Here is a 25,991-nt window from a genome sequence, read left to right on the forward strand (position 1 = left end):
CTTTTGACTGATGTGAAGATGCATGTGACCTGCAGACCATTTGCCCTGTATGCAATGTCCTGCCATGTGTGCTCCCCAGGCATAGTCTGATGAGTCTGTTGTTATTGTCTGCTTTGCTGTAGGTAAGGCAAAACGTTGACCCTTGTTGAGGTGACATGCTTGAGCCCACCATAGAAACTCCTTTTGAAGGCAGGGAATGAGAAGTATTATTGTTTCCAAGCTGTGGCTGTGTTGAGTCCATACGCTTTTCAGGTACCATTGTAATTTCTTCATATGCAGTTTGGCATATGGAATTAGTAGTATGCAAGATGTCATGAACCCGAAGGCCTGCAGGATTTTCCTTGCAGGGAGCTGGGTTAATGTTGCCATCATATTGAAATATTGAGTCAGTTGTCTTTGCTTGTCTGGTGTGAGATATGCCATCTGGACTGTTGTATTTAAGTTGGCACCCAGGAATATTATCTCTTGTGAGGGCACTAGTTTTGATTTCTTTTCGTTTACTGTGTACACCAGGCAACTTAGTATTTTTCTTACAAATGCCAGATTTAAAATAATGTCCTTGCTTTCTGCTTGAATAAGGCAGTCGTCCAGATATGGATATATTTGAATTCCTCTTTGTCTGCAGTATGCAATTACTGTTGCCAGGCATTTCGTGAATACTCTGGGCGCAGTAGATAAGCCAAAGGGTAGTGCAGAGAATTGGTAATGTGGTGTACTTGCAATAAATCGGTGGTATCTTCTGCAACTTTGTCTGACTGGGGCATGCAGGTATGCCTCCTTGAGGTCCAGCGTTACTAGCCAAGCCTTCTTGACCAGCATGGGAAGAAGCTGCTGAAGTGTGAGCATCTTGAATTTGGGGACCTCCAGATATGTGTTTAGAATTGAGATGTCTGAAATGGGTCTCCAGGCTTTGTCCTTTCGTGGAACCAGAAATAGTCCTGAGTAAAATCCTTGTCCTTGCTCCTGTGTAGGTACCTCTTGAATGGCTCTCATGTCCATGAGAGCTGCAATTTGTCTTTGGGCCTCTGCCCATTGATTTGGTGGCAGATTTGGCATTCCTCTCATCCTTGGCAAAGTGTGAAAGTGGAATCTGTAACCTTGAGATACAATATTTAGAACCCATTTGTCTTTTGTGATGATGTGCCATTTTTTGAAAAAGAAGTGCTAGTTTTCCTCCCAAAGGTGCTGCCAGAGCAGTATTGCTTGGCAGACTGAGTGGGAAGTCATTATGTTTGTTTTCTGAAAGGTTGAGATCTGTCATCTCCTCCTCTTTGAATTGCAGCAGGCCATTGTCTAGGCCTGTAAGAGCCTTGTGGCTGACCTCTGCCCCTTGGGCGTCTGTATTTACCTCTCTGTGGTCTGTCTGAAGCAGGAAAGGACCAGTTCTTAGTTGGCCAATTTCTGCTGAAATGAGGGGGTTGCAACTGTAAGAAATCTTTGACAGTCTGCATAGATTTAGCCTTTTCCTCCATTTTCTTTAAAACTTCCTCTGCTTTAACACCAAATAAAACATCCTTCTGTAAAGGCACATCCAATAACTTTGCTTTAACATGTTCAGGTAAAGTTTGTTCTTTTAACCAAGCATGTCTACGTATAACAGACCCTGTGACAGCTGCTCACAAGAAGCTTCCAATGAATCAAATCCACATTGCAGAGTATGCTTTCCCACTTGTTCTGCTGCATGCAACAAATCCTGCATTTCCTTAAAGTGAGGTTGCTCTGAATGAATGAGCATTTTCTGTTTTAATTGAGACATCAAATATTGCGGATATTTCAGCATGTGTAACTGACAATTCAAAGCCCTCATAGCTAAAGTGGCAGAAGTATACACCTTCTTCCCCCATCTGTCTAGTGCTCTAGAATCTCTTACAGAAGGAACTGGATTTTTAGCAATGGAGGCCTTAACCCCTTTGGGACCCTGGGAGATGGTTTCTGGGTCTGCAACAGGGCTTTTATATAAAAATTTGTGAGAGTCAGGGACTCTGTAATATCTGTCTGGTTTAGCTGGTGCAGGAGGTAATGAGTCTGGGTTAAGGCTAGATTCTGAATAAACATCATCCCAAAATGTCTAGAACAGGAGGGATAGCAAGGGGTCTGTGCTGAGGCAGAAGAAGGAACTCATGGAGTCTTTTCTTTGAATCAGAGTAATCTTGGCCTTCCCAGTGGAAATGTTCCCTCATGGTGTGCAAGGTTTCCCCAAAAGAGTAGTCTTCTGGAGAGGAAGCTGAGGGTATAGACTCTTCAGCATCAAAATCTTCGTAAGGTGGAAAGGAGTAATCCTGTTCCTCAGAGGAAGCGGAGGAAATGGAAACTTGGTCTGAGGAAGGGTAGTCTTCCTCCTGTCTAGGCCTTTTGTCTGGAGGGGGATGGGAGCCCCTGATAAGGGTAATTAAATCTTCAGCCATCTTAAGCATCTGTTTCTTAGGCATAGGGCCCTGTACAGGAGTCTGTTGAACAGGCCTCCTTACCTTTAAAGGAGTTTTTAATTTAGCATAGAACTTAATGGTAAGAGTAGTCGGTCTGAAGACACCTTCAGTAACCGAAGGCCTGTCTGCAACATCAGAGTCCCCTTTAGGAATGGCGTCCAGTGGGCCTAAAGTAATAGGCTCCTGAGGCCCAGCAATCTCGGTCTGGGAGGCCGCCTGGAGTTCCAAGTCTGCGGTCGTCAGGGGCTGGGTAGGCGCCTCGCTGAAAACCAGAGAACCGGCGACTGGCCTAGCTGAGGCCTCAGTATCTGGCTTGGTTCTCGGCTGCCTGTCTTTCTTTGCGTTTTTTATGCATTCCGGTCATCGGTTGCTCCGATGACATGCTGCAATTAAACTTTCTACCAAAATAATGTCGGGCGAATTCTACCCGACGCTTAATAGTACGTTTGTTAAACCTAGCACAAAACCGAAAACCAGTGACGTCGTGGTCTGGGCCTAGACAAGGAATAAAATAAGAATAAAAATCCTTATGAGGTATTTGCTTCCCACAAGAAATGCAATTATTAACTTTGTCTGACATCGGTCTGAGGCAAGAAAAGTTTCCCCAACGGGGTACTTAGCTTTAGAGAAGACTTCGGTCTGAAATTCGATTGGAAAATTTCAGGAGCTGGCCGACCGGCACTTGCGAACTGCTTCGGGCACCGCGCGGCAAGAAAGACTGAAGAAAATGGCATTGGCTGCCTCTTTTATACCCCTGTCGCAATCACATCAGGGAAGAAGCGACTGCAACAGACGCCGGACCAAGACTTTAGAACTCAGGCCGACTGCGGGACCGCCTGACGGCAGATAACCCAAGTGTGATGACTGCAGTAGTGTAACACAATGAACATCTTTAAATCTATGACCATTAGTACAAACTATATGCTTACATGCGATGCACTTTCCACGTGCATATATTCCTGTAAACTTAGGTATGTCCTTTATATTTTGACTTGGAATGACAAAATTTACTATGCACTGTTCTATGTTTTATGTTCCTCCCTCTTTTGAATGAAAATATTAGATGTCTATTAAGTTCTGAAAATTCTTTAAACCTAAAAAGGAAGTTCCAATTTTTTTTAATAGTTGCTATAACTTTCATCACTTATCAAGTCATAAGTAATAACCATAAAAATCTGTTTGTCATCCTTCACTATTATTCTGTCATCATTTATTTTTTGTTTGCCCTTCATGACTTTTATCTAGTGCATTTTTACCTTCTTTTTCTTCATAACCCCTTCTAATAAACATATTGACTAATTATTTTTATAAAGTCTCATTATTATTATAGGTTCATAGATTAGTACTAGGCTAACTACCCTTGTGGGCCACTTTAAGCCTAGTCAATTACTCAATGGAGAATCAAACCCTGCACCTTGTGTCTGTAAGCTAAACACCTTACCCATTATGCCAGCCTCCCCACCCCTTACATAGTACATTTAGTCTTTTGTCTCTCATAAGCTCCCCATATGGCAGAGACCTTACTCGATATTGTGGATGGAAACTGGTTCCATGTAAAAAAGAATTATCTTCAAATTTTCTATGTATAGTTGTTTCTATTCTTTCACCATCAATACCCTTTAAGACTACATCCAAAAAAGTTACTTGACTATCACAGCTGATGCATCAAATTTTAAATCAAATCTATTAGCATTAAGTTCACTCACAAAATTATGCACCTTTTCAAATTCATTAGGACAAATAAAAATTAAATCATCAATATACCTATAATACTGAAGGACATGTTTTTTTAAAAATAGAATTGGTGTATACATATTCTTGCTCAAATAAACCCGCCATTATATTTGCATACATGGGGGCAAAAGAAGCCTCCATGGCTGTACCCTGTTTTTGATGGTATATGGTTCCATTAAATTAAAAAAATTGCTTTTCAAACAGAATTCAACCAGTTCTATTATATACATAGCTACTGGCATATTGCCAAGTGCAGACTCCAATGCTTCAATCCCATTATTATGTTTAACAGTCATACAAAGACTTCTAACTTCTATAACCAGACAATACATGTTTTTTGTCCATTGTATATCAGCTATTCTGTTCAAAAAATCAAGTGTGTCTTTAATATACGAGGGCTGTTTCTTCACATGGTGGGAAACTCCACTGGAAAAAGAAAAGGGTACACGCTTCGTCTTGCATGTGCACTTACCTCTTGTCCTTGGATTAGGAATGTGGGAAGGACTGCAAGGCAGACACTTGCATCCTGCCTAGAGACCCTGTTCTGGGTAGAAAGTGGGAAGAAAAGCAGAAATAATGAATGAAAGTCACAGGTAAGCCTTAAATCTGGATCATTTCAAATGGTTTCTTATTTAAGGAGGCTTGCGACATTAGGACCTGCCATGACCCAAAGCCAAGAGACAGCCCATCAATCTTTTGAGACCAAGAAAAATAGCAGAGTTGAGAAATACACAGGCCATATCCCTTAAAGTTGAAAGGGATGCAGACACCTCAGTCACGGTTGGAGTCCACAACAATAAAAAACAAAAAGCAGAGGTCTGGGACAGAATATAAAGGGACCCCAGGCTAGATCTGAAACACTGTTCCCCAAAGCTGGGATGAACACTGGTGTCAAGGAAGTTATGGTCAAAATCCACAGTGCCAACACTGGGGTACCCTTGGTCAAAAGCATCCACCCCAAAGAAGTCACTGATGATGATGAAGTCAACAGGTTGACAAAATGACAGTGTGTACTGCAGCTTGAGCACAGCCCAGAGGGGAATGGTCAGGAGCAAGGTCTGAGAAAGCTGGCAAGAAAGGTGCTCTGGAGAAACTGATGTTAGCAGGGTACAACAGAGGGACAAATATGAAGCATCTTGTAGTCTAGTTGACATACAACTAACAGGAGAGAGGAAGGCTTGGCAGTATGTCTCTCTGGCTGTAAGGCTACAGAGAAAACATTACGGACAGTGGAAACCAGGGGTTGTCCTTTTGAGTTGCACCTCACCAGAAGAAAACCAGACAGAAATCTGAGCAGAAGAAATGAAGACATCCTCAGAATGTTTACTAACAGTATCAACTACCCTGAATTTCTTGACAACAACAAGAACTTCTCATTTACATTTTTAACACCTCTGTACTGCTGAACTGCCACTGTGCCAGAGCTGTGACGCATGTCCAAGTATTAAAACAGAATATGCAGACAAAACAATTCTACTTTGCAAAGGAAGCTGTATATCAAATACTCAGCCATTTCTAGCTTTATTCTGTGCATTTTATTTAAACCTAACTTTGAGGAGTAAATAATTTTTGTTATCTTAAGTTAAACGAACACAGTCTTTGTTTCAACAGTGTAATTATATGCAGTTGTATTTCCTACAAATAAGAACTTTTCAACCAGGCCTCCAAAGCAAAAATCTGTGAAGATCTATCTGGACAAATGAATGTACATATTTTGTCATAACAAATAGGGCCGTTTGAATTAGTTTTCTATCTTACTAAACAAGTATGAATGAACAAATGAATAAAGATCTAATCTTCACATGTATTTCTGTATTCCCCTTAATGTCAAAAATCAGAAAAATCTTGTAAAATTATTCAACTGTTGCAGAACTGTACCCCAAACCACACAACACACGATTATTTAACTGCTCTAACAGCTATTACATTTATTTCTTCTTTACAACTATGATTTATTGTCCAGGGAACAAGGCAGACATCTACATTTCTTACATCTTTGAATAAGCAACATTAATGGCAGCTAGGTAATTTCATGTTATCAATAGGAGCAATGTAAATCCTGTGCGTTTGGGATGCCCCACATGTACAACAGTATCACAGAAAGACAAAGAAGGGATTCTCAAAATACTGAGACTGCTTCATTTTTAGAAGCAATCAATACAAATTCGTGGAAGAGACATTTTTTTAAATAGACTGATGAATGACCAGTTAGACTAAACATAACAGTTCTGAAAAAAAAAAAAAACACTAATGAATCAGTCTGCCAAGGCATTCACCAAACCCAGAATATGCACCTTTAACAGACTATGAGCAATGGCACAGAGAACCTGCACAATGCACAGAACTTGTGCCATTCCAGCCGATTATGTATTAACAATCTGCAACACTTCTTCACTGGACTATGTGTTGCCAGCAGTAAGTCTACTTAGGCATATCCAGATTGTTCTTCTTGAAATAAGCCCACATACATCTATCAGGGAGCTTTTGTACTGACTGCCCCTAAAAGTGTGCTTCCCTGGCACACATCTTCTTTCAAAAGGAATCAAATAGGAAAAGTAGTGCAATTTCAGATCACACTTTTTTTTTTTTTTTTGAGGGGGGGGGGGCTAACTATACAATTGACTCATAAGCTTTAATGCATGCTAGATGGTTATAAAATAAATAGTTTTACTACATCATACAAATTATATATTGAAGACAAAATTAAACACACAACAAAGAACATACAGTATATTAATCACTTACCAATAGTTGGGATTGTTGTTACAATTTCTCCTAACTTCAGTTTATACAGAATTGTTGTCTTACCAGCAGCATCCAAACCAACTAAAAAAAAAAAAAAAAAAAAAAAAAAAACACAATCAGTTTTAAGCATTCTTTAAAATACAAATTTCCACATTCCTTAAAATACAAATGCCCTATGCTGTCAAGAATCAATCATTAAGCCAATCACAAATGTTTTTTGCAGATATCCTGTTTTCTTCTGAGTGAAAAAAAAAAAGTCATACAACATTATCTAAAAGGATCCATGTCTAAAAATTAAACTCTGCATTCCATGTTATTAGTTTCTTACAAAGCAATTTCACTAGGAGTTATCAAAAATGGAACTAGTCATGGCACTTGACAGGAAAATCTACTAAAATAAAGAGTTACAGCAGTGCATTCAGCCAAACTGCTATTCTTACTGACCTTGTGAAAGGTGAGCATTTTTCAACCATTCGTACAGAGATCATCAGATCATACGTCAAACATCCTACAAAAGCCTGGACTCTCTCTCTCCATTAACAAGGATTAGAAAAAAAAAAAAAAAAACACTCTGAACAGGCCAATAAACGTATTTTATTTTATTTATTTAACATTTGTTTACTGGGAAAGTCTGACTTGGAACAAAGACAATTTTCAGTAGAAGCCCAGGGAGAAATGTTCCATACGCATGTCTTTGTACGTAGGAGGAAACCAGAGCAGCCGGAGAAAACCCACACAAACACAGGGAGGACATGCAGACTCTGCACAAAAGGCTCCCTAGCCGAGAATCGAAATGGAGAACCTCTTGCGATGAGGCGACAATGCTACCGCTGCACCACTGTGCCATCCTTTTGAAACTATGGGTTAAATATTTCATCCATCAATGAAAAGTCAGAAGTAACTTTGGCTCAACTAATCAAGTTTTCTACAGAGTTGTTCAATCATGCACGTGACAGCAGTTAAACAACTACTAGACAAAACAGCCAACAGGAATTGGAGTACAGAGTGAAGACAGCCAAGTTTCAAAATGGATCAAGCTTGGGCCATGGCTCAAAATCAGGAGCTGCAGCTGTTAGATTTTATGAATATAAATCTGAAAAGTAATATGTGATCAGCAGTCATACTAAATGACCATGGCTTGGAAAAGGAATCTGCTGAATGGACATTTTTCCCTTACAGACTCAAGGCATGATGTATGCAAGAACAAAAATGCAAAATCTGCTTTTAAAGAACAATGACATGTTATTCTGCATGGAAAAACAGGATGGCACAAGAACAGATGTTTTACAAAGATCCAAATAAAATACAGGATGTTCACACTGTCAGAAAAGCTGATCTCTGACAATGTGTTTTCTCAAAATATGTTTTTCTTCATAAAAAACAGGATATGCTTATCAGCATTGACATAAGAACACATGTTTCTATACACAGATTCAAATAGAATACAGGACAATGTGTTTCCTCAAAAATATGTTTTTCTACATGGACATCAGGACACTGTTACAGGATATTCACACTGTCAGAAAAGCTGGTCTCTTACAAGACATTGTTAAATAAGGAAGCTTAGTATTGTTTCTACAGGATAAGCAATTCTCCAAAATAAGAATACAGAACAATGTGTTTCCTCAAAAATATGTTTATGCATGACTAAAAATGAGTATATAAAGAGCTGTATAAATCCAGTTGTTTGGGGATATGGTAGGAACACATTTGGTGTTCTGAGGTAAATGTTATATCTCTCACATCATCTGTACTATATGAGAAGTAAAGTTGGAACAGTACTTTTAAGCTGCAACGTTTGTCTAGTTTTATTTATTATAAAAGTTATTGGTTACTGCTCTTAAAGACAAGTGCTGCAAAGTATATTCTCTCATCAGTGTATATTCTGCAAGTTTCTGTATGCAACAGACTGTGAATGCAAATATAATCAGACTTTGAATTTTAGCAGAATCTAGCCAGCAAGACTGAGTGAAAAATGAACACTGCAGATCCATCACACCAAGCAAGAAGCAAGTAAGAGACATATAATATTTTTTCAATGGCGAGGCAGCTGAGTGACTAGCACCATATAATTTTTCAATGGCAAGCTAGTCTGCATTTGAACCTACAATCTGCATTCAACCACAGGAGGAGTGATGGTAAGCCCTGCAGAGGGTCACTTCAGTTAAATTGCAGTAACTAACATTTGTACGTATGTGTCAATTCTGAACAGAAGTATTCCAGTTTATGCAGCTTGCAGTAGTAAAGTTTTTTAGACGTCTACATCTGGAGTGAGACAGAAGTTCCAGTCGCAGTGCCATAATTTCACTAAAGAAAAGGGGGATATCCACTAGCCCATCAGTCCACTGCCTGTTGTGCTTTCCCAGCTTCTCAAGTGACTTTGAAAAATTTCCAGCCATCTGCAATAGCAGCCTGATCACCTGTTTTCTTGCTAACTGGTAAGACTTTTTTCTGTGTCACATATTTAGTGTGGATGATGTTAAAACAGTTTGTATATTCTTAAGAGAGTTTTTATATTCTTAAGACAGTTTGTATATTCATATATAGTTTCTGTATTCCTAGACAGGTTGTATATTACTAGATAGTATGAATATTATTTATAATTCATGCAGGAGTAAACCAAACTTTAGTAAATTGCTATGTTGGTATACACAGCACATTAGTAAATGTAAAACCTTATTAGGGCAGGTTGATAGTAAGGCATTATGCAAATGTATTACAATATTTGACTGGTATCTCAAAGAAAATCATGTGAAATATGACAAATGTTTATTGTGTGCTTCAACAAAAACTGCATTTTGTGTATTATGTCATAAAATAATATTGCATCATATTGCTAAAAAAATAGACTGTAAAGACAGATCTGAAGAATTAACTAAGGGTAAAGTGTTTCCATTACATTCTGATGTTGAACAGTTATGTCCTGTCACCACATGTGAGTCAAATCAGCTACTGATAGAATGTAGTAAACTTCTAAAAGACAGACACAATGAGTTCAGGAAGCTTAGACAAGTTATACACACATCTTTTCAAAAGTGCATAGGAGTTTCAAATTCAGCAGAACAGCTTACTAAAGAATGTCAGAAAGACCATACAACATTCCAGAAAATTCAACAGAAGTTCCAGGATAAAGGAAATAAATTAGCTGAACTGACAGAGACTGGGAACTTCCTGCATACACAGTTAATCTGTGCAAAAGAAATATATTTTATAATATGTTTATGTTTTGAAAATGGTTAAACATACATGGTAGGATGGTAGCATCTGATGTAGGATAATAGAGACAAATCATTTTTAAAAGTTTTACTTTCATTCAGTTAAAGCAAGACATCTATCAGTACTACAGTAAAGTAAAGCATATGAATGCCATTCTTAGCATAGTCCAAAGGTAAACAAAACAGTTATAGTGTATAAAAATTAAATGAAAATAGTTAATAGGAGTAAAGATTTAAAGTCACAAGACTGACATGCTTGTATAAAGATATGCATATACAAGACAGACATGCATGTGTGTTCTTTTCATTTAGAGTACATCTGTTACAATACACAAGAATAACAGTCAGACAACAGCAAATATAAATAATATAAATATAAATGTGTTGGTTAAACTAATATCTATTTTGTTTTTTACAATTTGTTTATAATTATATAGTAACACCAAACAGTTAAAGTTCTGAATTTTAAGAAGGAAAATCACAGATGATATTAGTCAAACAGTTTTTGTAAAATTAATGGCAGGACAGTTAAATAGTTAAATAAATAAAAAAATATTGAAATCCATGTAAGGTAATTGTAAAATGATGTATATTTATGTAGTATAAATGCATAGTTATGCAAATCACAATCACATTAAAGGAAAAATGCTAAAAGAATTAACTATAGTTTACAGAGTATGAAATGTGAGCTCAGACCTTCCTAGACTGAATGAATAGTTACAGGAAATGCTGGAAAGATAAGATAAACAAGACTGATTGCCAGAAAAGTAGCTTGAGTTTTTCTAAAGCATCATTGTTATTAAAACATAATTGTTAAAATGTTTACAGGCAACACTATTTGGTAATTGTAATAAAATGCCACAATTGTGCATAGATGTCACTTATAATCTGTTTGCAAGTAAATGTTAAAAGGACAAAAAAGAAAAAAAACCTCAGTCATATCAAGTACAGCCAGCAAATGGGCTATAGTATACATGCAGTTCAAACCAATTGTGCAGGAGGGTGTAAATGCCTACTAGTGGTAGTAAACAGCAAAAGCTTTATAAAAAATTATCAAATCAGACAAAAGTTCATAATTTAATAAAATAAATGTATAACCATAGTGTTAGGCTGACATAAATTCTATTCTCACAGCATAGGGCAGGTAAACAGTGCTGGAGTACTACAGGGGGAGGGGTACTTTCTCAGTTTTACACTGACTGTATAAGAGGGAGGGGCACTTTCTCAGTTTTACACTGACTGTATAAACAGACTGTGACAAGGGTCTGAAAAATAAAGCTACATAAAAATAAATAATAAGGGTCTAAAATAAAATTGCTTTATTAAAGCTATACAAGAGAGAATAAAGATATGCTGTATAAGAGGGAGGGGCACTTTCTCAGTTTTACACTGACTGTATAAACAGACTGTGACAAGGGTCTGAAAAATAAAGCTACATAAAAATAAATAATAAGGATCTAAAATAAAATTGCTTTATTAAAGCTATACAAGAGAGAATAAAGATATGCAAAAATGCATAAATGTTTCTAATAGCAAGAATGGTCACTATTTTTAATATGTTTTTGGCAAAACAATGTTGGTATAAAAAAAACATCAATGTTTCTAATTGCTGAGTATGTAGTTTTAAAATAACAGGACCTATGAATTTGGTATCAATTCCACTAGATATTTCTAAAGAGACAAACATTTTCCAAGATTTTGCTTAATATTAATGTTATTAAATTTGTAAGATTAGACTAAATGTACTTTATAGTCATTGTATGTACAAATGCAGAAGAATTCAGTACAAATGAAATTAATGTCTAGTAATGAATATATGTGAAAAAAAAACATATTTAAAAAACAATGGGTCCAAGATACCTACTAGATTTAAATGCATAAATAGCAAACACTCTGTGTAAATACATACTGATCAGGATACATTGTAATAAGTTCAAAACTAATTTGTCAAGTTGTAATATTACTGGTTTTATCCCAGTAAAATAATTGCTTTCAAATATTTATTATCTAAGCCCAGTTCAGTACTTTATCAAGATGTTAATGGGCAGTTCAAAGACTTGACCACAATGTTATGGTTAAAATGACATTGAAATTGTGTGTTTTCAGTAGTGTATAAATGCTTGCAGTAGCACATGGTTACTGTCTCTCATAGTTAATTCAACAGCTGCAAAGAGTTAATGAAACAGTTCTAAGTCATAAATTAAATTCTGTGATTGCAAAAGAATAAATTGATCATGTTAAAAAAAAAAATAAATAATAATAACATTAAAGCAGACACAGCTCATAACTGATAAAATATTTTCACAGAATGGTCTGCAAAAGAAAAAGTTGTTAAATACATTCAGTTTGGTAGTAATACTTTAATATCATTGTATTAACTATGTAAAATTGCATTTTGATTTGTTGTATCAAACTAAAGATTTGTTTCTTGTGTTTTCTATATAAAATGTTTTGAGTATGTTTAAAAACAGAGGGAATTGTTAGATTTTATGAATATAAATCTGAAAAGTAATATGTGATCAGCAGTCATACTAAATGACCATGGCTTGGAAAAGGAATCTGCTGAATGGACATTTTTCCCTTACAGACTCAAGGCATGATGTATGCAAGAACAAAAATGCAAAATCTGCTTTTAAAGAACAATGACATGTTATTCTGCATGGAAAAACAGGATGGCACAAGAACAGATGTTTTACAAAGATCCAAATAAAATACAGGATGTTCACACTGTCAGAAAAGCTGATCTCTGACAATGTGTTTTCTCAAAAATATGTTTTTCTTCATAAAAAACAGGATATGCTTATCAGCATTGACATAAGAACACATGTTTCTATACACAGATTCAAATAGAATACAGGACAATGTGTTTCCTCAAAAATATGTTTTTCTACATGGACATCAGGACACTGTTACAGGATATTCACACTGTCAGAAAAGCTGGTCTCTTACAAGACATTGTTAAATAAGGAAGCTTAGTATTGTTTCTACAGGATAAGCAATTCTCCAAAATAAGAATACAGAACAATGTGTTTCCTCAAAAATATGTTTATGCATGACTAAAAATGAGTATATAAAGAGCTGTATAAATTCAGTTGTTTAGGGATATGGTAGGAACACATTTGGTGTTCTGAGGTAAATGTTATATCTCTCACATCATCTGTACTATATGAGAAGTAAAGTTGGAACAGTACTTTTAAGCTGCAACGTTTGTCTAGTTTTATTTATTATAAAAGTTATTGGTTACTGCTCTTAAAGACAAGTGCTGCAAAGTATATTCTCTCATCAGTGTATATTCTGCAAGTTTCTGTATGCAACAGACTGTGAATGCAAATATAATCAGACTTTGAATTTTAGCAGAATCTAGCCAGCAAGACTGAGTGAAAAATGAACACTGCAGATCCATCACACCAAGCAAGAAGCAAGTAAGAGACATATAATATTTTTTCAGCAGCGAAAGGTCTTGTGGCTATGTGGCTCTGGAACTGAGAACAAAGAACAGGGAGAGAGTGTGTTTGCGCTGGCTACAGTGGAATACGGACACTGGGATGGAAGACCAGCAGCTAGATGAAGGAGTTACTCACTGATCCAGTATCTTCTAGTCACAATAAAAAAAGAGTCTCTGCTGAGGAGAAACAGCCACAGGTATGAGCAACAGGAGCCTGACCACTCGTCTGCCTGCCTCAACTTGCAGTGTCAGTGGCACAACAAGTAACAACACTAATTTATGTAGAAGGCTGGGGTTCTGCTCCAACACCAGGTACACTGATTTCCTGATAATGCAGTGCAGCATAGGGGGAGGGTTTATTGCACTCCTGAGTGTGCCTTTTTTTATGTGAAATGTTAAGTCAATGCCCCATCTGATTGAGCTGGTGGTAGCTCATCTGGATGTAAAAGATCCCATAGCACTCATTGAAAACAGTAGGATTTTTTTTACTGATATATACATTATATATTATTTACATAATTAACATCTACTTACAAATCTCCATAAATTAAACTTCAATTTAAGCATTGTGCCCCCAACCCAACTCCTTTATCCACAAACAAAACATTATTTTCTTCAGAATCTTTGTCAGAGCCCATTTTCCACTGTATTTAATTTCATTTAGTCTCTTATTCCATATAGTCCATGAAACATTGCTCTATCCATTTTCTTCATTTCTTCCCGTTTTCATGTACAATAATAACCAAATTCTATCATGTCCATATTTACTTACTCAAATTTTAACAAACTTTTCCCCCTATTCTGTTTACATAACTCTTTCACATTTCAAAAACACTTGCTCAGTAGTCTCACTCTCCACATTCATTAAATATTATATCTTGCTTTTGCTTGTATGGCATATTTGCCTTAACCGGCAATTTTCTAATAAACAATCTCCATAAAATAGTTACATTCTTTAATCTTTTTATACTTATTATATCCTCATCATTATGTTTTTTACCTCCTCATTGTGTTTTTTTCCTACCTCCTCATTGTGTTTTTTTTCCTATCTGTTTTTAAATCTTTCCATGGATCAATGCAATAAAATGCGTTTAGAAATAAGTACCACTCCTTTATATTTTTTCTCACATATATTCTTTTTTTTTTTTTTACTTTCCATAACAAAATTTTCTCTTGGTGGTCTTTCATTTCTTCATTCACAATGCTTTTACTTCTCTTTTAACTTCTATTCCTTCCCTCAGTTCTTTGTATTTATAGTATCATTTCTATTACATTTTTATTTTTCTTCACATTTCCTTTTAAATACCTTCATATATATATATATATATATATATATATATATATATATATATATATATATACACATATATATATATATATACATATATATAAGCTATACAACTATATATGCTGCATGTACTATTGTGTTTATTAAACCCAAGCCTCCTTGCTGCTCTTTCATATACCAAATCCCTCTCGACTAAATTCAGTCTATAGCCCCATATAAAAGAAAATATAATCATTAGTTCCTTTTTATACTTAATAGGAATCATATAGATGTTAACATAAGCAATTTTTCCTATTACCATGGTGTTCAACAAGTGTGCTTTTTTTGCTATACGAAAATCTGTATTATTTCCAAAAAAGTCATATCCTTTACTTTGAGTACATTATCCCATTGCTGTCTGTATTCATTCCTTCCAAATATTATTCCTAATATATCTATATATTTATCATTGAACTCAATACCTCCTATCAGACCTTCAAAACCAAACCTTTTACTTTTCTATTCATACTTAAACCAATTTTGTTATAAATTTATACTTTATTTTTCATTTACTTCTTCCATCCATACTTCAACAATTAATTCAATATCATCTGCATAATTCCGCATTATTAGCAGTTGTACTTCCTTTATCATTTTGTATCCATCACTACTTGACATTGTATTTCCTTCACTACGACATTCATAGCTAAGGAGAAAAACACACTACTAGATGGGCAGCCCTGCTTTATTCCACATTCTATTTTTGCTACCCCAATCCAACCATTTCCATTTAGTTTCTCATTGTTCCTTTCATAAACAGATTTTATTACTTGTAATACTTGCTTACATTGTATATGCCTGCAAATTCCCCATAATGATTTATATTGAACATTACTATAGGCTTTACTTGTACCCCCCCATCATAACTTTAGCTTCTACATTATTATTCATATCATCAATTATTTCTCTTATTATCCATAATATCTCTCGACTTCTTTTTCATTCTTTCAAATACATTTTGGTCATATATCCATTTTTTGTAACCTTGTTATTAGTCTCAAAAAAATTATAATCCATATTATTCAACGTTGTATGTCTCCAATTTTTTATTTCCTTTTTTTAAATATATATTTTAACTCCTGTACATCTTTCTCCTTAAATCCAGTTTCTAATCATTCATTCATAACTTCTGTAAAAATTATTTTTTGTCACCCCATTTCTTTACAAGCACTATATTTAATTCCATCTACTCCTGTTGCAGAATTCTTTTAGAATTTCAAGCATTTCTTTCAAAGTTATTTTTTTGTTCTAAATACTGATTATCTTCGTTACTTAATTTTTCACCTTTATAATGTGTTCTTCTCTTTTAACAAATAATTCAAATATATATTCTTTAATTATTTTCTATACTCCTTCTTGCTGTCTTATCTGGTTACCTACCTTATTTAATTCTTATTATTTTTCCTTCTTTGATTTCACTCAGTATGGTGTTACCTCTTCTTTCTTTCCTTGTAAACAGTATTGTTTATATAACAAGTTAATTTTAATTTGATTCATTTTATATCTCTCTCTCTCTCTTGTTCATAAAAGGAATTTTTTCCCTAACAAGTCTCTGAATGCTTGACTTAGTATCTTAGGTTCATAGATTAGGTTCATAGATTAGTACTAGGCTAACTGCCCTTGCGTGCCATTTTAAGCCTAGCCAATTATCTCTTGTGAGACTCAAACTCTGCACCTTGTGTTTGTAAGGCAAACACTTTAACCATTAGGCCACCCTCCCCACCCTTGTATCTCTTTTTCTTTTCTTCCTTATACATTCTAAAAACACTTATAGTGGCTTAATTTTAAAGAAAATTTTAAACAGTTCAATTCTCAAAAACTCTCTCATACGTATTGGTATTGTACTGAGATCCCTGCAAATACTATATGGAACAACACGAGTCCTAGTACAGAGCCTTGGGGATTCCAGCATCTACAGACTCCTGCTTGGGTGCTCCCTCACTCTTGCTTCCCAAGTCAAGACATTAAACAAACTCCAGAAACTTCTCTGTTAACCTGTGAAGACACCTCTACCATGCAACGTGCCTTTTAGACTGCTTATTACCTTATCCAAAGAAGGCTCAGTGTATGCTAACTATACTAAAATATTTATGTATTCTATATAGTTGCTGTTTAACGTAAGTGAATTTATCTTGCCTTCCGCGTGATAGCAGCCGACCACAGCCCCTTGTACCCCTCATCCCTCCCAGGTTTTTCCTTCGTTCTCTCCCTATGCCTAATTGGACTTCCTTCAGTAAAGTGGGTATCCCTGGTGTAATTTTCTCCTGTCACCACTAGGTGACACTACACTTCTATATGCTGTTTCTCTGAATATATTTCAATCGCTAGTCCATTAAATAGCAAGCCCCTCTCCGTTTTCCCCTACCCCTATAATCTTTACTCGTTTGCCTATTCCACACTTGTTCCACTACCCTCTATACTTTTTTCTCCTGATTTTTTAAGGTAAACAAGTGTTATAACACTTACCTTTGCCATTGCTACAGTTTCTGATTGTTACTATCTGTAGCTCCTCTACCCACTCCGTTCACCCTGTGGGCTCACATCGCTCTCCTACCCCCAAATCCCACCCCCAGTGCATCTACACTTATACTCACCTAACCACTCCTACTTCCTCTCTATTAAACTCCACCCTTTTCATCACCATCCTCTTCCTACCCCCTCCCTCTACACACCATCTATCACTTCACACTTCTCTTCATATTTTGTAAGGCAATACCTATTCCTAGCCCTTTCTCAACACCATATATTCTACTTTATCAAAGACTCAACATGCTTGCAAAACATACATCATTCTCAATTCAACTACTTCTTCTGAACCTTACCTATATCCACTACTGTACCCAACCAAGCACCATAACCCACACACCATTCCTCCACACAACCAACTCGCTCCCTATAACACACACACTTGTTTGTCAATCTCCCCTGGCCTGTATCCCATTAACAACCATCTATTTTTTCAATACAAACTAAGCACTCCTTATAAATTCTCTAGTCCCCCTCTAACCTCCAAAACCCTCACAAATCTAATAATATACAACATAGAAACTAAGCAATCCAAACACCTCATCAGAATAATCCAACATTTAACAATCATACTTCTATCTAGAGACATACACCCTAACCCCGGCCCAGACATCCCTTCCTCTACATCCAAATCCATCCTACTAGCTTCTCTAAATGCCCAAAGCATAGCTAACAAAATCCCCAACCTCCATGCCTGGCTTCTCCACAACAAACCTGACATCTTAAGCTATCTCTGAAACCTGGTTAAAACCTCATATAAAAGATGCTGAAATAGTACCACCTAACTACTCCATCATCAGAAAAGTCAGGGCCCACAAAAAGGGTGGTGGAGTAGCTCTACTCTATTCATCCTCCCTATAATAAACCCATTCCTCACTTCAAATGCAGAATTAATACTAGCTCTATTTCAGTTAAATAAACACATATGCATAGCCTCCCTTTACACCCCCCCCTGGAGACAATATCTCAGTACTTGAGGATATCCTTTCCTGGCTTTCTTCCAATATCAGTAATGAAACTATTACCATGGGAGACACAAATATTAATTGGTCCTCCATTCATTCCCCTACAACCCCCCTAAACATCAACCTATACAAGTACTCTTAGCTCATCAACTTCACTACCAGGCCCTCTAAAGACTTCTCCAGTGGCAGCACCCTAGACTGGATCTTAGTCTCACACCCCCACTATTATCCTGATAGTGGAGCTCTCCCAGATTCCCTTAGCAACCACCTTTTCATTTTTACAAGGAGTCTTCCTTCTCCATTACAAGTAACTCATAATTACATCAGCACTCACTACCTAAAAAACTTCAACCGAAAAGCCTTCTCAGACTCCTTAAAATCAATTAATTGGAACCCTCTAAAAACTCTACCCCCTGGATAATGCTGTTGCACACTTCAATACAACTTTCCTAAAACCGCTTGATAGTTTTGCCCCCATAAAAACAAGAGAGTAAGAAACAAAATCGCCCCGTGGCAAACAAAAGACACACTAACTGCCATGCAACTTAGAGACAAAGCCTGGGCACGTTACCAAAGAAACAAAACTCCCACCACCCTTAATGAATTCAAAACACTTCGCAATAGAGTTAAAAAGTTTATCACAGCAGACCAACAGAATTACTTCTTACTCCAAAACAACCATAAAACCAATCCACAACAATTCTGGAAAGGTATCTCCACCCTCCTAAAGTCCGACTCAACTGAAAACCCAAGCCCAGACCCAAATGCACTAGATATAGATCTGGCCACCCAATTAAACTCTTTTTTCATAGACTATTTCCAAACTAACCTCATCTTTCTCTAATTTTACCCCCTACTTCTGCATCCCCTCTCCTGCCACCCCCTTCACCGCCAGTCTCTCATTCCCTATCCTCTCAACTCCCACCATTCTCCATAAAGCCCATTCCTACTTCTACCATAAAAAAACTCCTGCAAAAGCTAAAACCATGCACCAATGTCCCCAATAACATTCCCTCATCCTTCCTCGGCATAGCTGCCAAAGCCAATGCCTTGGCCGTCAGCATCCTAATCAATCGCTCTATCCAAGAAGGTCTTGTACCTGAACTCTGGAAAAAGGCTTTCATTATTCCCCTGCACAAAGGAGGCAATAATAACAATATCACTAACTTCTGTCCCTTCGCCATCCTCTCTCCCATCTCAAAACTCCTAGAGAAATGTATCCATCTTCAACTCCTTCCCTATCTCTTGGGCAACAACTTACTAACTTCCACCCAACACTGATTCAGACCCAGTCACAGCACCATGACTGCCCTCCTATCCCTCCTGGAAACTGTGAATAAAGCCAGGGATTCTGGCTCTACTGTATCTACCCTCCTACTTGACCTAAGGTCTTCGATACCATCTCTCACAACCTTCTCCTGACTAAACTATTTAACCTAAACCTATCCCTTTCCACTCTCAACTGGTTCACCAGCTATCTCCCCAACAGGCAACAAGCTGTCAAGTGGAAAAAAGCCATCTCCTCTTTCCTTAACACCCCCACTGGTGTCCACCAGGGTTCCATTTTGGGTCCCCTCCTTTTCAATATATTCATAAAGGACGACTTCTGCTCAATCCCTTATGCTAACCTTGTTCAATATGCAGATGATTCAACAATTATCTGTGCAGCCACATCCATCCCCACTCTCTTAAAGCTGACTCGAGATGCCTTCTCTACCACAGAACAGTGGATGAAACCCACTCTCTTAAAGCTGACTCAAGACGCCTTTTCTACAGAACAGTGGATGAAAGACAATCATCTAGCACTCAATGCATCCAAAACCAAATCTATGGTATTTACCCCCTCTAAAACCAACACCATTGATAGAAAACTATTCTCCATCACCAGCCAGAATAACACACCTCTTGAACTGGTATCTGAAACCAAACTACTAGGAGTCCAGATTGATGACCAGCTTAAACTCAATACGCATCTACAACTAAACATAAAAAAAACTTGGCATGCTCTACCGACACAATAGATGCCTCACTACATCTACTAAACTCACTCTCTCTACTACATTTCTCATCCCTTCCCTCCTTTAATGGTGCCCCTCTCCTAACAAACCTACAATCATCTCTCAAAACAAAACTGTCCTCTTGTTATAATAAAATTGCCAAATTTGCCACTAGCCACAAATCATCAACCCATCACTGTGCATCTCTCCACAAACTAAACTGGCTAGAGCTTCCCAACTATCTCTCCTATACTCAGCTTACTTATGCACACACTCATTTTTCATCCCTCCCTCTGTCCCTCCCTCTGCTCTACCTTTAAAATGCACCAGCCACAAAGACTCCTAAGATCTACCAACTAAAATCTAATAGAACTGTACAAACCCCTTCGCTCCCCAGGACAAAACCTCCTGTCCTTTGTCCTGGCAAGCCTATGGAACTCCCTCCCTCCATCCGTACTATCACCAACCTCCCTTCCTTTAAAAAATAACTCCACTCACATCTAACATCCATGTGGGAATGCTCCTGCTCCCACCCCTCATAGCCTATTCTCCACTTCCTACAGGCAACTATCTCATATATTCCAGACACCAAATACTAAGCCAACTGTAAATAACCTCTTATAATTCTCAAATCCTACTATTCCATTTCAAGAAACTGTATATTTACTAAAGCAATGCTTTGTTTTGTTTTCTACAAAATGTAAGCTACATTTTTTTATTGTAGCTGTTTAATCTCTCTTCTATAAAATGTAACCTAAATTTTTATTGTAACTGCTTAATCTTTGTTTTGTCTTTGAACCTACAAATGATTTAAATTGTAAACTGCTGTAATCTTTTTGTAACCTTTGTATTGGAGCTTTTCTCCCCAGGACTCCATTGAAAACGGGTTCTTATTGGCCCAATGGACTATCCTGTTTAACCAACTGCAAATAAATAAATAAATAAATAAATAAGTCACATGATTTTCCAGAATTCCACAAGTTCTTTTTTCTCTTCTAGATCTAATTCCTTTTCATTATTTCTCTTTATTCCTTTTCGTATTATGTATTCATTTTCCTGTAATTTAATCCATATAGCCACATGATCTGAAAACCCAAAATACAATACATTCATTCCTTTTAACTTTTACTTTTAAATGATCAGATATTAAAAAGAATCAAATTCTGTCCTAATTTCACTCCTTCTGTAGGTCCAGTGGTTATTCTCCCATACACTTAACTTTCCACTTCTCATAATTTCTTTAACCATTTTAATATCACACTTGCTCTTATTTTTTCTTAAAATTACAATTAAAATCACCCAACACTATAATGTCCATATTTACACAAACATATTCAAGAATACTTTTAAACATCATTTCTCTCTTTTGTTACATATGCGTATAAAGCTATAATTCTATATACATAGTTTTTCTACCTCAAGTCTACTACTGTAATTTGCCCTAGTTCCACTACGGTTACATCCAATATTTTAACATTTTCTTGACATAATACACATATGCCTGGGCACGTTTCTTTCCCATGTTCCAAACTACTGCACCATTCAAAAGTTTTTCAGTTTCTGTTCTTTCTTCCTCTGTTAATAATTGGATATCTTCTAAAACAATAGTATGTGCATCTACTGCAGCATACCACTGTAATATACCTATCCTCCTTTTAAGATTTTTCATACTGTTCACATTTAAAGCTAATGTTTTCAGCTTTTAAGAACAGATAGTATAAAACGTTTATCCCTTTCCTTTCTTATTTTCTCTAAAGCATTATATTTTTGAATTTTCTTTTCCTTAAACTCTTTTCCCTACTGAATTCTTATTCCTTATTGTGAGCCAGTCAACTCCTTCCTCACTAGTGTCCTCCATTTCCTTTTCCTTGTACTTTCTTTAACTTCATGTATAACCTCTTTATCAATCACATCTTCTTGTGTATTTTCTTGTATAACTCATTATTCTTTCTCCTGTACAACTTCATTTTCTTGCACATTCATTTCACATTCTAGCCATGAATGACCAGTAATGCCACATTTTTTGCATTATATTCTGTTTTACCACATAAATAACATCTTTTATCACATTCATTGATTAAATGATAATTTCTCCACAAAAATAAGTCTTTGGTTGACCCCTGTATTTCACAAACCCCCTATTACCATGAACATTAATACTTTAATACTAGGTACATGCACAAGATCATCATTTTCAGTATTGCTCTACATTCCCATCCCCCTCTTTCATCATATTTTTTTGTAGTGTCCATTACTTCTTTATGTATAGTTAAACAAATGTTCTAGATCATTCTTTTTTTTCTGTCTGTAAAAAGTTTGTACCACATATTCTGGCCATGGATAAATTTTGTTCATATGCAGCCAAAAAAAAAATTTCCATAGCCTGCCCAGTCTGAAATATCAAGTCATAAAAAGTCTCTTTATTAATTAAAATAAATGCTCTTACCTCTTTTGCTTTGACACCCAGAGGTTCAATGACAGAGTCTCAAACCTCATACTTGTCCAAACGTTCTTTTTTTACTGCTTACATGTACTGTATACTTTGTTTCTTGCATTTCTTCTTTAGTTTTTTGTTCCTTCTAAAACAGTTTGTGTATACTTTTTTTGTCTTTGGAACTTTCTATCACAGTCTTTTTCTCCTTTTTCTTTTCTTTCTCCATGATGCCGCACCATGAAATGGCTGCACCAGTTTGTCTCATTTTGGTTTACCATTTCTTCCAAATAATCATCCAGGACCCCCCCCCCCCATTGGAGGATTGTAATTATGCATTTTTCAGAGATAACTGTCTCTTCTTCAAACAATCTCCTCTGAAAGTTTTCATCTAAATCCATCTCTGTTTCAGCTACAATCTCTTTTTCCTTCACAATCTCCTTTTTCTCCAGTTTCACTGTTTTTTCTGCAACTACATCATCAGAAAAAAAAACCTTCCGATAGCAATTCTACCATTTTGACTACATTTGCAGCAACTTTCATTCCAGTTTCAGCACAAGCCAAATCAGCCATGTTTTGTCCCTCTTTCTCAACGCCACATCCGTGCCTGGAATAAGACCAGGAAGACTGTTGTGTCACACACAAATGCTTCCCCCTATTAACAAGAGTAGGGGAAGTTCCCTATTGCCATGGCCAAATTTCCCCTAGTAGTATAAATACCACCTCGGGTCTCTTCTGTAAAAAGAGGCTACTAGCCTAGTAGAACTACTACAGTGAACACAGGACAGATAGTGGACCTATAAGCTCATTCCTCACTAGGCTAATCATTACAGCCTGTGTAGTATCAGTCAACGGGAAGTCCAACAAACGGAGAGACTGAAAACTAGGCCAGTTAAAGGAAAAACCCAAGCAGTGGTCTGCAGGGCTAACACATAACCGAATCCATAAGCAAATGCCATTGTACAAAATGGAGCCATGGAATTTCATCTGTGAAGTTACGGAGGACCAAAGATAACTGCACCTTTATAACAGCCTTGGCCTAAAGGTAGTGCATCATGTAATGCATGCTGCTCACTATGCTAACCAGCATGTTAATTAGGCAATACGTACTTTGGTGAAAGTGAAGCATGCAATTTGTGTCACATGGAAAGACGTGTACAAAAATTTAAACAACTACATTCTCTCAAGTTACATGTGCTCAGATCAATACTCAAAACAAGAGTCATTACAGTGGCCTAGCACATTTGATCAGGATGTTCAGCCTTTCAAGTGTTCATATATGTGGGGTTTACAACAATATATATACATACATATATATATATATATATATATATATATATATACACACACACACACACACACACACACACACAGCTCCTCGTGGTGCTAGCAGCAGAGAACTGAGAAAAGCGACTACTTTCCTGATCTAAGTATTTTTTTGCTGTTTTTACCTGAGAGACCTTCCTTTTCTTACTTTGAACAAGTTTAAACTGCTTTATTACCTGTTTTTTGCATTGCACATTATCTGCACTTAAAGTTACATTTGGTCGAAAGTTTGTTGTTAAATTTAACTGTTGCGGCTACCCACTAAAGTGAGCTAGCCTGTGTAAGTGATTTATTACTGTTTTCCCTGCATTTCTGTGTACTTTTTAACCTAAAAAACAAAAAAAAATCCTTGTTTTCCCACCTTTCTCGACCAGTTTAGACCAGTATACAGGCTTTGCTGTATTCTGGACTGTGGTGTAGTTCCTGTGTTGTCCATTGCCTTACTTGGATAGAAGGAAGTTTCTTTGCTCACCAGTGGGAGTGGGAAGCCTTGAGCAGCCTATCTGTCCCTGAAGGAGTGACCTCAGCACAAGAGCTTGTAGTAATTGGTCGTTTTGGACCATTTCCAGCTCTTTTGAAGTTCCCCGTTTAAAATCCATGCGTTTGCTGACAGCGCATAGCGCAGCGCCGGTTAAACAGGCTTAAACTATTCCTGGCTCCGTCAAGTCTGCACTTCAATTTTTCCCTTAACAAAGCTCTACTTTCAACAAAATCAGTCTAGTCGCTTTATCATAAGCCTAGCACTTGCTGCTAAAACCTTTCTTTTAAGTGAAGCACCCTTAAACTAACGTAAGCACTACATCCACCTACAACCCATGCTAATACCCACTTCCCTTCAAAGTCCTCTCTCTGACCCAGTTACACATCACCCCCTTATACTATTCTGGCATGTCAAGTGGTATATTACTAACGTCCTCTCCAGTTCAGCTGGTTAATCTGGGAATCCTGAGACAATGTTACAATTGTCTCATGTACACAGACAACCCTCTCCTCCTCCCAACAAACACAAACAAATGTGAGAGATGCAACTATATAGCCAAACTGGAGGCTGAACTCTCTCAACACAGGACTAGCAAGACCAGACAGGAAGAGAAGGTAACCACACACATAACAAACCCAGTCTCACATAAACCAACCACAACTGCAAACCAAACACATAGTAACACAAAGACATACTCGGAGGCTCTAATAAAAAACTTACCGAAACAGAGGCTCCCAAAGCAGACATCCAAGAAAACACCACCTCAAAACTCTGCACAAGCAACACATAGTACACAAAGTCAGTGTGCCAAACAATCACAGTCCTTAAGGCGAAACACCATGCCTGATACACTAGTAATAGGTGACTCTATTGTCAGACACACTGACGTCCCGCTTACCAGGCTGAACAAAGAGAGGGTAACGGTGAGCTGCCTGTCGGGAGCTAGAATCCGCCACATAACACAAGCACTCAGGTCACTCCAAAGCAAGTAGAAATATGACTTCGTCATTGTCCATGCCGGCATGAATGACCTGAGACGTACCTCCTTGGACTACATGAAAAGAGACATAGAGGAGCTCTTGTAGCCCAGGCCGGTATGACCCTGAGCAGCATCTTGCCTTCACCAAGAATGATGCCACAATACAAAGACAAGATGATCAAGCTTTAATAATTGGCTCAATTACTGGTGTCACTCTAGGGGGATCCAATGTCTGTCTGCTTGGGATGACATGCTGGACAAGCTACGCTGCTTCGCAAGGGACGGCTTGCACCTGTCATCACTGGGCTTCCGGATATTGGCTAAGGCTCTTGCCACCCCCATAGTGCCTTTTTTAGGCAAGGCTCAAAAGACACACCCACCACCTTAGAAAACA

The 25,991-nt window shown here is 37.1% G+C and overlaps 1 protein-coding gene across 1 annotated transcript in view; it reads right to left on the bottom strand.

The window, feature by feature from the left end:
• The window catches only part of LOC122807763 (ADP-ribosylation factor 4-like), a gene marked incomplete in the record, with an annotated part of 241,869 nt that overhangs the window by 173,391 nt on the left and 42,487 nt on the right, over positions 1-25,991 (bottom strand). Inside the window, 1 exon segment of the mRNA XM_044078771.1 lies at positions 6,906-6,986. Within this exon segment, the coding sequence (XP_043934706.1) occupies positions 6,906-6,986 (81 nt within the window).

The sequence above is a fragment of the Protopterus annectens genome, chromosome 7.part1, assembly GCF_019279795.1.
Source record: "Protopterus annectens isolate FY-2018-M chromosome 7.part1, PAN1.0, whole genome shotgun sequence".
NCBI classification, from domain to species: domain Eukaryota; kingdom Metazoa; phylum Chordata; order Ceratodontiformes; family Protopteridae; genus Protopterus; species Protopterus annectens.